The sequence below is a fragment of the Callorhinus ursinus genome, unplaced genomic scaffold (assembly GCF_003265705.2).
Source record: "Callorhinus ursinus isolate GAN/ISIS: 27379988/994484 unplaced genomic scaffold, GSC_fseal_2.0 scaffold6, whole genome shotgun sequence".
Lineage (NCBI taxonomy): Eukaryota > Metazoa > Chordata > Mammalia > Carnivora > Otariidae > Callorhinus > Callorhinus ursinus.
The window spans coordinates 11,654,198-11,669,352 of record NW_027397068.1 but is presented as its reverse complement, the minus strand read 5'-3'; the positions used below and the strand labels follow the sequence as shown (position 1 = coordinate 11,669,352).

At 42.3% G+C, this 15,155-nt stretch overlaps 1 protein-coding gene across 5 annotated transcripts in view; it reads left to right on the top strand.

Annotated features, from left to right (window-relative positions):
- BACH2 (BTB domain and CNC homolog 2) overlaps positions 1 to 15,155 on the top strand; it is a 361,400-nt gene that overhangs the window by 77,364 nt on the left and 268,881 nt on the right. For 2 of the 5 annotated variants that reach the window (XM_073893635.1, XM_073893636.1), the window contains exon 1: positions 4,731 to 4,918. The exons of the other annotated variants lie outside the window; for them this stretch is intronic. In XM_073893635.1, the coding sequence (XP_073749736.1) occupies positions 4,757 to 4,918 (162 nt within the window). In that variant the 5' untranslated portion in view covers positions 4,731 to 4,756. Of the gene's footprint in view, positions 1 to 4,730; positions 4,919 to 15,155 lie in introns of those variants that run through there. 5 annotated transcript variants of the gene reach the window in all.

Below are 15,155 nucleotides of genomic sequence, written 5' to 3'. Positions count from 1 at the left end.
GACTTTGGTCTTGATGATGATATTTTGAATCTGACAGCAAAAGCAAAGGCAACAAAAGCAAAAATAAATAAGTGAGGCTACTTCAAACTAAAAAGCTTTGGTACAGCAGAAGAAACCATCAACAAAATGAAAAGGCAACCTACTGAAAGGGGAAAATAATTTGCAAGTCCTGTATCTGATAAGGGGCTAATATTCAAGATATATAAAGAACTCATGCAATTCAGTAGCCAAAAAAAAAAAAAAAAAACCACAAAAACAAAAAACAATCTGATTTAAAAATAGACATTTTTTCAAAGAAGACTTATAGATAGGGACACCTGGTGGCTCAGTCATTGAACGTCTGCCTTCGGCTTAGGGTATGATCCCAGGGTCCTGGGATTGAGCCCCGCATCGGGCTCCCTGCTCAGCGGGAAGCCTGCTTCTCCCTCTCTCTTTCCCATTCCCCCTGCTTGTGTTCCCTCTCTCGCTGTGTCTCTGTCAAATAAATAAATTAAATTTAAAAAGAAGACATGGGGTGCCTGGGTAGCTCAGTCGTTAAGTGTCTGCCTTTGGCTCAGGTCATGATCCCAGGGTCCTGGGATCAAGTCCCACATCAGGCTCCCTGCTCGGCGGGAAGCCTGCTTCTCCCTCTCCCACTGCCCCTGCTTGTGTTCCCTCTCTTACTGTCTCTTTCTCTGTCAAATAAATGAATAAAATCTTTTAAAAAAAAGACATATAGATAGCCAATAGGTACATGAAAAGATGTTCAACGTCATTAATTATCAGGGAAATGGAAATGAAAACTACAATGAGATGTCACCTCATACCTGTTAGAATGGCTGTTAAATCAAAAAGACAAGAAATAACAAGTGTTGACAAGGATGTAGAGAAAAGGGAACCCTTGCATACTGTGGGTAGGAATGTAAATCCGTGCAACCACTATGGAAAATCATATGGCGGTTCCTCAAAAAATTAAAAATAGAACGACTTTATTATCTGGCAATTCCACTTCTGGATATTTATCTGAAGAAAACAAAAACATGAATTTGGAAAGATATATGTACCACCATGTTCATTGCAGCAGCATTTAAAATAGCCAAGATATGAAAACAACCTAAGTGCCTATTGATAGATGAATGAATAAAGAAATTGTTACTTATATATATGCACATAAAATATATTTCAGTGGAATATTATTCAGCCATAAAAAATGCAATCTTACCATTTGCAACAATGTGGGTGGACCTCAAGGGCATTATGCTGGGTGAAATAAGTCAGGCAAAGAAAAATACCAAATGGTCTCTCTTATATGTGCAATCTTAAAAAAAACATACAAATAAGCTCCTGAAAGGTACAGAGAACGGATTGGTGGTTGTAAGAGCCAGGATGGGTAAAATGGGTGAACTGTTTTTTTGAATCAAAAAAATTTGATAGTTGATAAGCCTACTACTATCTGAAAGCCCCACTTCCTGCTATCTCTAAAGTTCCACTGAATCTACTGTAGGAAATAGTTATATTATACTTTATGGAACATTTTGTAGACCTCCTTTCACATCCTTCTAATAATATACTTAGCACTTCCTTGTAGCTTGTTGTTTGTCTCCCACACTATATCTGAGCCCCTTGAAAGGAAGAATTGTGTCTCATTCATGCCAGTTGCTGGCGTTACCTAGCTCATGGTGGGTGCTCAGCACATGTTTATTAAATGACGTTGCTTTCCACAGCAGAGGGAAGCAAGCTTGAAAGGAACAACACAACCTCATCTTAAATACACAATTAGTAACTTTACACTAAGCACAAATTTTAGCACTAAAAATCTATTTGACAGTTCCATGATTTTTTCCTCCTTTATCTCTCATATACAATCATTTGTAGTTTTATGAATTCTTTTTTTTTTAAGATTTTATTTATTTACTTGTCAGAGAGAAAGAGGCAGGCCAGAGGGAGAAGCAGGCTCCCCACTGGGCAAGGAGCCTGATACAGGACTCGATCCCAGGACACCGAGATCATGACCCAAGTCAAAGGCAGATGCCCAACCAACTGAGCCACCCAGGTGTCCCTTATGAATTCTTTCTAGAAATGTTTTTTGATTCTGACCCTTCCATGCCATCCTACTGCCACGCCATGCCTGGTCTCAAGTGTCATCCTTCTCTTCCTTTGCTTGGACTGTGGAAACAGCCTGCAAGCCTCTCCCAGACCTAGTCTTCTATCTACTTCTCCACACTGTTGCTGTCCCCAGCAAGTCCTTTGGCCTACACTCCCTGTAGGATAAGGGGTAAACCCGTGCTCTCCAATACAGTATCCACTAGCCACGTGTGTCTATTGAGCTCTTAAAATGTGGCTAGTCCAAATTGGGATGTTATAGATAAAAATCCCACACCCTATTTTAAAGACCTAGTGAGAAAAAAATGTAAAATATCTCACTAATCATTTTTATATTGATTACATGTTGAAATGGTTATATTTGAGATAAATTGGTCTAAATAATGTATCATCAAAATTAAATTCTATTTCTTTTTATTTTTTTAATGTGGATATTGGAAAATTTGAAATTATGTGTATGGTTCACCTTATATGTCTGTTGGTCAGTGCTAATCTTAACTGTATCATGACATTTCAAGTTTCTTATAACCTGGCCTCAGATACCTTTTTAGCTTTGTGCGCCAGCCCTTCCTGACCTCTTTAGAATTTCTCGTAACCCCCAGATCTCACCAAACCTATTTATACTTGTGGGTTGTTTGTGTTTTTTTGGTGTTTTTTTTTTCATATTCTGTTCCTTCTTCCTGAAATGTCCTTCCCTTTCTTTGTTAGCTCTAAAAATCTTACTCATATTTTTAGGACCTGATTTAATTGTCCCATGCTGGTGAAGTTATGTCCCGTTTCCTCAGAGAGAATTAGCCAGTTCTCACCATCACAGGCTCTTGGTGCCTCTATTATTATGCTTACATTGCTGTGCAGCCATGATATGTCTTCTTAACTAGGCTTCTCAAGGGAAAAGGCGCAGCTTATTCCTGTGATGACCCATGAGCACAGTATCTGGTGTGTACTAGACATTTAATCGACATTTATTAAATTAATGTATGAATTAATGTAATCCTACTGCTGTACACACTGGTCTTTTTACATATATCCAGCCTTGATCATCTGAACCATTGGCCATGGAAAAAAATTGGATGTTGAGGTGGACGGCGCTGGACCTCTCAGCCGTGACCCCAATTTCAGATTTTTATATTCATTAAAATGGCCTCTTATCCTCACTGGTTGACTTACAGTAATTAAAAAATTACATATTTGAATTTATGAAATCTATGGATGAGAGTACAGACTGAGTATAAAATGAGAGTATAAATGACACTTTTGCTATTTGTATACAGGGATTTCATATAAGATTTTTTCAGTTGAAGATTCCACTTCTAAACAAGATTGAAAGTCACTGTTCTAATCCTAAGGTTTCATTTCCATTTCCATCCCAAAGGTTTCCTAGTTTCTGGTGTCATGAGTGTTCATACAGCATAAGACTTCTCAACTCTGGTGACGTGATAGATACAACTGGGAAACTTTCAAAAGTACTGATGCCCAGGCCCACCCCCAGGGATCCTGCTGTAATTGGGCTGGGGGAGGAGTGCCTAGGTACCAGTATTTATGAATAGCATAAATATCTTGTGATAAGGTGATTCCACAAGTGCTTAAAGAGCCAGATACACTATAAAAATGTTGAAGTTTTTAGGTGATCATTTTTCTTTCCTTTTATTGACAATATTGTGAGTAAAGGTAACGTGATGTTATTCTTAATGTAGGATTTCAGGGTCAAAACAAAATTTAATTAAGCCTAACTTCTGTGGACAATTTCCTAAGTTGTCTGAAATTAAAATGTCCCATTTCTCTAAAACCTACATGCAGCAGAACTGTAATGTCCCTTACTGGTTAGAAATAGCTAACAAAAGATCTATTTTAGATCATGGAAAGAGGACTGACAAGGGCAGTGGGTGTAAAAGTTTGCACAGGTAGTGGCCTCCCTGGCATACTTGTTAGCCTGAATAAACACTTCTCCCATGGCAGAACCTCCATAGCCCTGCCACGTTGATAAAATCTGACATTCTGCTTAATCACTTTTTAATGATATTGTTCCTTTTGTTCTTGGTATGTGAGAAGCCAGTGGTTTTTTTTAAGGTGTGGGAAAGAATTAGCTTGAATTTCCTAATTCCGTAAAAACAGACTGGTAAGGCACATATAATTCTTGTGGGGACAGGAGAAAAAATTACCTAATTTCTGTTTATCAAAGGTCTTTTCATACATTTTTAAAAAGTTATAAAGTTCCTGAAATCTTGAAAAGAAGAAAATCCAGGATCAGTGCTCTGGCACTTGGTAAGAAAATCCCATGAACTCTTGATAGCATGTTCCATGTCCTTGATGTATACTATTAAAATGCAGATGTAAATTAGCATACATTTTGCAAATTATTGATTTGTTGAAATGGCTGGCTCTTTAGGAAACGAAGGAAGGAAGGAAGGAAAGAAGGAAAGAAGAAAAGCACACACACTTGGGATAGAATCCTTTAGGGCATAAAAAGGAATAGAATCCTTTATTTAGTTAACTTGGTTATTTGCAGCCGGTATGTCATCTGTGAGAGACTGATGTCATGCAGATTGAATGCAGAGGCAAAGTGTGTGTGTGTGTGTGTGTGTTCGTGTGTGCGCTTGTGTGTGCTTTAAAGCCCCACTCCCAGAATATGAAGTGAGTGTGAAGGGCACCACAACAACCCCTGGATCTGTCAAGAATGTACCTATTTTTAACAAACTGGATCAAGTGTCAGCACTCAATAGGAGATGAAGAAGGGGGTAGAGACCGTGTTCTTCAGATTCAGCGGATGGTAAACGGCCCTCTGGCATGTTTACAATACAGCTGTGCATTCTTAATGGCTCTGCTGCTACCACGTCAGGTAAAGTTTTCTTTGCACATGATAAATGGCAGAGAATTCTTTAGCAGAGGGAACCAAAGGGTCTGGGAGGAGGAAAAGGGAAGGAAAGAACGGAAAAGAGAGAGAAAAAGAAACACGTAGCTCCGGAGGGAGATAGTCTGTGCTTTGCAGTTGCTTGTGTGGATAGAAACCAGATGGTAAGCTGGAACACCCGCTTGGCTATCCGAGGAGCCAAACATATGGTTAATGGTCGGGAGAAATAGCTTTCAGAGCCAGGGCTTTGCTGACTGCTTCATATTACAGATTGTTACAGTGTGTCATTACATTGCCAACCTAAGTGCTTAATACCCACTGCGGGCGCTGGGCATACACTTACAAGAAGGACTTTTAGCTTTTTGCTGGCTCTGAATGCAGAAGTGACATCATAGGGAGGCTTAAAATGTCTGGTGTTGGGAGGTAGGGAGAAGAGTAATTCTGTAGTGGAAACAACTTCTTTTTTTTTTTTTTTTTTGCAAGCCAAGCCTTCACTCCACTGAACTCTCCTGTTTTTCTGAGAACCTTTTTATACAGGAATCTCTCTCTCTTTCTCTCTCTCTCTCTCTCTCTCAGACACACACATACACACACACAAGTTCTGAAACAGAAATCTAAAACACAGGCCATGCCCCCCTCCCTCCTCCAGTGGATCTGACAGCCCCCTTTCACCTGGAAGCCACATCGCCAAGCTCACAGGGCCTGCATTTGAAGTTTCTGTTTGGGGAGCTTTGGGCAACAGCAGGCCTGTGTTATCTAAGGAACTGCTGAGCCCATTCATCTGCTTTTCACGGCCCGCTTCCTTTTATTTTTAGCCAAATCCGTCAGGCCTGACAGGCGGGTAATTCGAGCCAGAGAAAGGGCAGAGCTCCAGGTCCTTTCCACAAAGCAATTCTTCTCCTCCCTCCTGGGAGGGCTCCAGACTTGGCCTGCTTCAGGCAGATGGATTTGTTGAGTCATGTGAGATCATTTACACAAAAACACAGTGAGGCAGTGGAAATTTAAAAAAAAAAAGAGAGAGAGAGAGGGTGGGGGAAGAGGAAAGAGGAGGGAAGCCAGGGGGAGTGTGTGCTGCCGTGGCTGCTGGGGAGCATAGGAATTTTGCAGCGAGGCAGCTAGACTGAGGAATGCTGTAGATTCATTTGTGTATAAGGTAATGTCTAGTTTACACAGTGGGGTGGAGCCAGGCTAGGGAGGCTCCTCAAACTACTCGCCTGTATTTAAAAGCAGAAGGGGGCGTGGGGAAACTTTTTTTTATTTTTAAAGCAACACCCACCAAACAAAGACCACACTGTTGACAGCATTGGGTTCCAGTAGCAGTAAACTACCAGCAGAATGGTTTAGAGAAAATGAGTTTGCTCTGTGATGTAATACAAGTTTGCTTTGTCCTGACTCCAGCATGACTGAGGCAACAGGGGAGGGAGGAGAGGAAAATTGAAACAGGACTCTTGGTTAATGGTTTCCAGAAATTATTTAGCAGGACTTGAGTGGAGAGAGGAAAGTGGGATAATGTGGAGAATTACTTCGAGGTGTACCATAATTGCGGTAGGTAAAATAAAGTCATTACTATGGCTTCCTTGCTCAAGAGGAATTGAGCAATGATTTTGAAATGCCACGGAAGGTATCATTTTTCCCTACCACAGTATTCCTTTTCCTCTGGCTTCTGGAACATTAAAAAAATAAAAGCCCAACTCTTGCATCATAGTAAACAGTATTAACAGTTAGTGAATCAGTTTTGTTTACTTTTTATACCACAAGCCTCTAAAACAGTCCATTAAAAAATTGTCTTCTGCTCATTCATGAAATTCTTTTTCTTCTTCAAATGTGCTTACATGCATTAGCTGTGCTTGGAAGCAGATTTTTCCTTCTTTTGCTGGACTAAAAGAGTTCAGGAGAGAATAACGACTGGGTTATCTAACCATATGTTCTTATACCCGATGTAGTGAGAGTGTGCTATGTAGAGGGAAGGGAATATTTTGAGATAGGTTCAGAAAATTAAAAATGGGAGAATTTCAAAATATGCACCATGATTACTCTCATTGTGACACATTTCTGCAATTCTGCATTTATTTAGAGCTCTACTACGCACCTGTTTTCCTCAGTCTCCCTGGAATGTAGGTCAGCATCACCACGGTTCCTCATACTTGTTGATATTGTAGAAGCTGAAACATTTGCCATTTTTTCCAGACCCACATATACTCAGTTTATATATATGGTTTTAATAATCATAGAACATAGCTCATAAATTCCTTCTATGAATACTCACCACTGAGTTATGATAGTAAACATTCAGATCACACCTTTACCTAGAATAACACAGCACTCACGGTGGTGCTGAGAAGAGTCTAGTCTAATATCGAACTGCTCCATTGATTTCCAGGTAGCTCTAATGATCTAACTCTGCATAGGTAAAAGGTAGTTTTCACTTATTTTACTCAAAGAGAGAATTGGTAAATTTTTGTGGATGTTAATTGTGCACATTTTGACTATAGGATATCAACATTAGTGTTATGTGATTGAGAGTTGTCATTATTTTGGATGACCCTGATTGCTTACCTGTGCTAGAAATAACAGCATCTACAGGGAAGACTTAAATATATAGCGATTACTAGATTTTCCTTACGACACCACATGAGCACTATAATATTTTTGATATTAAAAAAAGCATTATTTGCCACAGAAATTTAGTTAACATCTTATAACTAAACATGTATGTATGTTACTTAGATAAATGTGGTCACTGTAAACATCTATATGATCTGGGATTTTGTTTTTATTTTGAAATGGAAGCTTTTCTGTTTTCAAACTCATTAAAAACTGAAAACTTTCTGTGACAAAAAAAAGATTCGTCATTATTTTAAACCTATCCACATCCTTGAGTGTTCCCTCCCCATCAGGGTTTCTCAATCTCGGCACTGTTGACATTTTGGACTAAATAATTCTCTATCATGGGGGCTGTTTTGTGCATGGTAGGATATTTTAACAGCATCCCTGGCCTCTACCCACTAGATGCCAGTAGCAGTCTCCCCCAGTCATGACAAAAAGAAAAAAAAAAAGTCTCCATGCATCATGAATGTCCCCTGGGGGGCAAAGTTACCCTGGCTCAGAACCACTGCTGTATTCTTATTTTGGTTTGGAAGTTCACTTTTTTTCTCATGAGCTGGGCACTCAGTTACTGCTGAGATTGAATTCAAGGGTATAAAGTAACATTTTCCCTCCTGTCCTTTATCCCAAAAGTGGGACCCCCAAGTTAGGTAAAGTTTCCCAAGGCTCAAGCAAGTGTGTTTTGGGGGAAGGGTCTTCCTCCCAGAAGACCTGGAGACTTGTCACACAGAGCAGTCTCTCTCTCTCAGGATGCTGGCCTTAGCAGGTGGAACCCTTCAAGGCCGCGCAGCGACTTTCCCAGAGCCGGTCAAGAGGAAGTGGCCCCACCGACTGAGCTTGGGGATGATGACACAAGAAGAAAGGGAACTTCTCTGCAGGGACCAGAGCAGAGAGCCTAGGCCACAAGTTCAGTGGCTCTCTGCAGGCTCTCCGCCTTCATATCCAGCCCCAGAAAGAGGGAAGGGCAGCGACAACAGCTCTTTCTTCGGAGCAAAGCAGACATCCTCCCCATCCCGGTGGCTGTGGTCTCAGAAGCTGGAACTCTCGTTAAGCAGGGAATGTGGAGCTCTCCGCAGGCTGAGGCAGGCATAAATTTCCTCTGTTTGTTTTGTGAGGACTAGTGTCGACTGCCATAATGAGATCAGAGGATCCTCCAGGGACGAGGCCTCCAGGTCGGCTGCTGGAGCCGTTTTCTGCGGCTGTTCTCTTGGCTGCTTTTGAAGGACGCCGTGACTCCACAGGACTCGGTTATGATGTGGGGAGGTGGTTGTGCCCTTGCCCTCTTGCCTCTCCGAGGCTACCAAGACGTCCGCATGCAGTCGTCCAGCTCTAAATCATGGAAAAGCTCATGGAAGGAGGACAGCCCTGGTCGTGTGAGGAAAGAGCAGTCACGTACGGGGAGGTGACCGCTTCCTTGGGAAACTGCCTGCGCGGCGGATGCCGGGCTACCCTTAGGCTCTTCCTCACCCAACATCGCTCTGCTGTGGGACGAGTTAGGGTGCGAGTCACAACACAGTAGTCAATGCTCCAAAGAACAGATTTCTGGCTCTAGCCTGACTTATAGCCAAATGGCCATCTATGGGACCCTAAATACGGCAGAATTGACTTTAGGGAACCCCAGACTGGATATTTCCAGCAGAATACTATAGACTGAGCTGGTGCAGCCCGACCCACCTCTAGCCCCCTATGCCCACCCCACCCACCCAGAACAATCCTTAGGTATGTTGGATGAAAGAGAAAATAGTGAGAACTTACAAGGGAAATTCCCATGTGCCAGAAGACATTCATGCCACAGGCCTGTGAGTGATCCAGACTTGGCCGTAGGCTCTAGAGTCTAAGGGCTGTGATGGTTCTACTCCCATGGGAACTGTTTGCCAAAGGGGCAAGTAGAATTCCCCCTAGAGTCCGTGTCAGGCTTTGAGTGTGTGTGTGTTTGGGATACAGTGATGGGAGATGGAAACCCAAGGTTACATCATTTGAAGAGCTGTAAGGGTCTGCAATTTCATTACCTGCATAGTACAGGAACTTCTGCTGTTTTGACATAGACACTAAGCTGGTTTTGAGAGCACTGAAAGCTGTAGGGCTGTGGTAGAAGCGAACACTAGACCCCTCTGGACAGGTTAACCACCCAGGATGTTGTGGTTCCCTCAACGAGAACAAGCCACACGAAGGAGAAGCTGGTATTGGGAAGTACAGAATTAGAGCCTCAGGAAAGCAGAGATTAACAAACAGTGAATCCCTGAGACTGCTCTTGACAAGGGCCCATCCTGCCAATTTGAGCTTTCTTCTGAGGATTAGTGAAAGTCTCCTCCCAGAGGAACAAGGCATTATACCCAATCTGTCTTACTAAGCAGATGAGTTTCAGTTGTAAGCACTAGCCCCCAGTAAGGCAATCGCCCCTCATTACACTTTTCCTCAAGGTGTTCTTGAAAATATTTAAATTCCTTCCTTGGAAACCTTTTATTGGAGAGATAGCTGGTCCCTTGAACTTCTGTAAAGAGATCCTTTCTAGCGATTTCTCTTGTCATTGGTTCCTTTTCAGTGGGTCATTCTGAAGTAACCCGCTAACTAGGTTTTCTGTTAAATTATTTTTCTTCTCAACAAATCACAGGAAATGTGTTTGCCTGAATTGTTAAGCAAACCCCTCAAGGGAGAAGGAAGCTGGGATCATTTGAAGGTCTCTGGGATTTCTCTTTAAAATCAAAGAAACGCAGGAGTAGTCAGGCATGGTCGGTAAAGCGTCTTAGATGAATACAAGTTGGCCTTCTCAACGATAGTGGACAAATGGATAGGGGATTGCCTGGGTCTCTGGGCAGCCACCAAGTACACCCCCTGCAGTGAAATGCACTGTTGGCAGACATGAACTTGGGATGCTAAAGTGAAAGCAGGCTCCTTTATTTATTAATAGGGTGATGAAATCTCTTACTTTTAATTTTTTTCTGCTGAGGCACGCAAAGGGCCCCAAAAAGTACCCTCGACCTAAAAGTGATGCCATACGTCTCAAGAGAAAATTCTTAAGTATTTTATTCTTAATTTGGACCTGGTTTTCTTCTTTTAGTCTAAAAATATTCTGGCCAAATGAGGAGTAGATATACATATTGACATTAAAGCATCAGAAGAAGATAAGTGGAAATAGGCTCCATTGGTGCCAGACTTAAGGAAGATCTTCCTGAACGTTTGTCCTAGTGAGGGCTGTTATAACAGAACACCACAGACCGAGTGGCTTGAACAACGGTTTATTTCTCACAGTGCTGGAAGCTGGGAAGTCCAAGATCAAGGTGCCAGCCCAGCTGGTCCTAGTGAGAGATCTCTTGCAGAGGGCTGACTTCCTGGTATATCGCACACAGCAGGGAGAGGGGGAGAGAGAGAGTGCACATACATGCAAGTTCTCTGGTGTCTCTTCTCACAATGGCACTGATCCCATCATGAGAGCTCCACCCTCATGACCTCATCTAAACCTAATTACCTCCCCAAAGCCCTGTCTCTTAATACCACCACCTTGGGAATTAGGCAATATATGAATTGGGGGGGGGTATAAACATTCAGTCCTTAACAACATTATATAACAACATTATAATTAAATTTTGCATATGTTGAAAGCCTTACTGTGTGTAGAGCATTGGGACAGGTGCTGGCTCTTTGGTCATAAAACAGATATCTTCTCTTGGAATACTTAGAATCCAGTAGGGGGTTGAGAGGTAAACCCCAATGTGTGATTACAAACAGAATGAGGTGGTGCTGAATAGTGATGGGCAACAGGGGAGGGGAAGGGCCTTATGTGTTTTTAACACCATGCATTGAATTCTTTCTTCATATTATTCCATTTAATCTTCAAAACAATCTTAGGACATACAAAGAATTTGCCCCAATTTTATGGATGAAGGAGGAAAGACTCACACGGAGGGTTAGTAACTTTCTGAAATCACATGCGAAGAGGCAGAGTTGATACTCAGATGGAGCAACTTGGTTCCTAAGTCCTACTTTGCCCACTCTCCTGGAGGGCGGGCATGCTGCCCCCAATGAAGCCACAGTGGTACAGCCCTGGCGAGGGGGGGCGGTGGTCAGGAGACAGACTGTTTCTTTAAATCTCCAGCCCTGGAGATTTAAAGAAACATTCCCTGGACTTAAATGAAAAGTGTATGATAGAAGATACAAACCGGCCAACCGAATCCAACCCCTGTGGGATTTCCAAAATGCTAACATAAATTGCCAACATTAAACAAGCTCATGATTTTACATTATCTCTCCATTTTCTGGCTTTCTTGAATATCAGAAGTTCTGGGAAATTGTGCCTTGTTCCTGCTTTTCTGGAGGTGAGTAGCAGATGCTCCAGGCCTCCCTACTTCACATTGTCTTCTCTGGCCTGACTATTCTTTCATCTGATTCTTTCTTGACTCCCATAGGCATCTGAATCTGTGTCCCCTGGTTTACATAGTCACCCAGGCAGGAGGAGTAGGCTAAGCCAGGTAACCCCTTGGGAGTTCTATATCCTGCCTTTAATTAAGATATTCCTAAATTACTGAGGAACTAAAAAATGGCCCTTTATAGGGTGATAGCCCTGAATCTAAACACTAGATATCCTTATGTATGATTTCATAAAGTAGAGGAAATCCTTAGCGCGTGTGTGAAGTAGTCCTCTTGAAAGCGGTGGACACGCTATCACTTGGCGTTCTTACTGTATCTCATCTGTCTCTCCGGGCAATGTTTTCATGCTACCAGCAGTGTCTCTCTTTTTTATAACTTAAAATCCTCTCATTTCCTCTTCCTTATCACCGTTTCTTGTTGAACCATTGGTCACATGCTAGTCGAAATTTCAGTACCTTAATTATCAAATTGTGTAACTATCCTTGAGGAAGAAGGCCTCTCGTGATGCTTGCTGGGAAGATGCTCTCATTCTTCTGACTTGGGCTGTTTGTTTTCCATGGCATACTGTGAAAGCAGGGCATGGGGGCAAGGCAGGATGGCAAACGTTGTTCCGTCTCTTGGGGCAAAACCATGTTATGGCATGCTTGCTGCCTACATGTGAGGGTGGCAAGAACACCAGGGTCCTGAAGAACCAGAGACGTATGTTAGCTGTGACTTTAAGGATGGGGAGGGGCCTGTGGGGAGCTCCTCAGGGAGCTCTACTCTGATTTCTCTGCTTCTTCTTCAGAAAGAAAGGAAGGAGCCAGCCATGTGGGAGGCATGTGTGCATATAGGGAAGAGGACAGGAGTCCGTTTGTTGCTCTACCTTTGGATCCTTTAATTCCAGCACCATGCTCCTTATTATGCAAGAGAGGGATTGAACTGTCTGTAATAAAGTGGTCTTAAATTTATCCAGTCTTATACAAGGATTCCATCCAATTGAAGGTTGTTAAGATTTTACTCCAGAGACATGTAAATCATTCCAACTCATAAAAACAGAGGTGGGAGAGTATTAGGGATATACCTCTCATCTGTTTGTCTGATTTCCCAAGCTCCTAAGTCCTAGATTTAGAGAATTTCCTCTAGACTTTTGTCATCGTGCCTTTTCCCTTTTCTCTCCAAACCCTGTCTGTCTCTTTATGATTTTGCTTAACCCTTCCTCACAAGTTCTTGGGTCCTCATGCTTGAGCTCCCTACCTACCTAGGCTGCTGGATTTGGTGGTGGGGGAAGGAACAGGAGGCCATTGCACAGACTGACGTCAGAGTACATTATATCTAAAAGCCAGTGAGACCATTAACCTTATGAGTGACGTGCTTGCTCCTATGGGCCTGTTTCCCATAGGAGTGCCTAAGCAGCACAGCTTTGCCTTATATGACAAAAGCCTTCTAGAATGAACATCTTGGAAGGGGGTGGGGGAGTTGAAGTGGGGAGAAAAGCCCAGCTCATCATACTCCATTCTATATTGGCAGTATTAGTTGCATATTCAAGGGCCAAAAAATAGCACTACACACACACACACACACACACACACGCACACGCACACACACACACACACACACAGCCCATTGACATGTTTAAGAGTGTCAAGAGTAAGAATAAATACTTTAAAGAGCACTCTCGTGAGAGTAAGGAGACTAGACTAAAGTTGGCTTATGCTGTTCTCACCATACTTCTGTCGCACATTATCAGTGATCCAGGGAAAATAGATTTTCCTCTGTGGTAGGTGGAGGCTGATGGTAAATAAATAGTGGAGAAACAGGTAAGCCCGGTCTTAACTTTACTCCAGCTCCACTTGCTGACACCCAGAGAAGCTGTAGAGTGTGGTGTTGTCACCAGGAGCCCGAGTCTATCCGTGTCTCTTCTGTTAGTGAGGACCTGGCTGGTGAGGGCCACTTGTCTGCATCACTGAACCTATCTCTAGGTGCCTTTGTTTGCTTACCTGCCCTTTCATTTTCTTCTCTCTTTGTAGCCTTCACCTTTTCTGTTCATTCTCTTTTTGATCTCTTCTTCTTGCCCTGTCTCTACTTTTCTGCTTACTCACCCTCTAGCCGCCTGGAAAGATGAATTACATTTCATTAACCTTTCCAAAGCCTAAGGTTGACCACAGGTGCTGTTGCCCATTGAGCCAACTCTGTTAGGATCAACTGAGTGGAAGTCACATGTTAGCTTCTGAGATTGACTTTCTCCAGGCACCCTTTGAAGGTATCTGTACTTGCCTTTTGTTTAGTATCAGAGGAATCCAACTTTGCGAATGATTAAAAAGAAACCTTGAAAAATAGAATAAAGAAGAAAACTCCCTTAATTCCACCATGGTAATGCATGTATCTTTTCCCCTAATGCTTTATATTTAAGATGTAATCTCCTTTTTTAAGCGGTGGATTTCTCTAAACTTCTAAATGGAATTGGCTGTAAAACAACCAGGTTCTCTCTGTTTCAAAGGAAATTTAAAGTACTTGATAGAATAAGGCCAGTGTTTTTGGTTGCTGGCCAAAGCGAACTGACCCAATTTCTAAAACTGTCATCTGTTTGCGGAGGTGTTTTTTGTTAATGATGGTGTATGTGTGTGTGTGTGTTATTAGGAGAGGTATTGTACTTGGAGGTTTCGTACATATTTTAATTCTGTTGTATCTTGAAATGAAGCCACCTGAAGCCCAGGGTCTGTTGCCTATGACAGCATGACTAAGAAGCATTCTTTTACTTCTTTCAATCTGGTTTCCTGATTTAAAAAACTACCACTCAGATCCGTATCAGTACTAACTGAGAGTATTTTTTTTTTTAAGATTGATTTATTTATTTGAGAGAGAGAGAGCACGAGAGGCGGGAGGGTCAGAGGGAGAAGCAGACTCCCCGCCGAGCAGGGAGCCTGATGCGGGACTCGATCCCGGGACTCCAGGATCGTGACCTGAGCCGAAGGCAGTCGCTTAACCGACTGAGCCACCCAGGTGACCCTGAGAGTATTACTATAAAAGCGTGTTGTACAGTTTTGAGCACTGTACAGCTGTAAGATAGTCTTGACAATATTTTTCTAAAAGATTTACAATCCTGGATATTAAAAGATTTTCCTTTTTTTTTAATAAATCTTTTTTAAATTTTTTTTTAAGGATTTTATTTATTCATGAGAGACAGAGAGAGAGAGAGAGGCAGAGGGAGAAGCAGGCTCCCAAGGAGCAGGGAGCCCGATGCGGGACTCGATCCCAGGACCCTGGGATCATGACC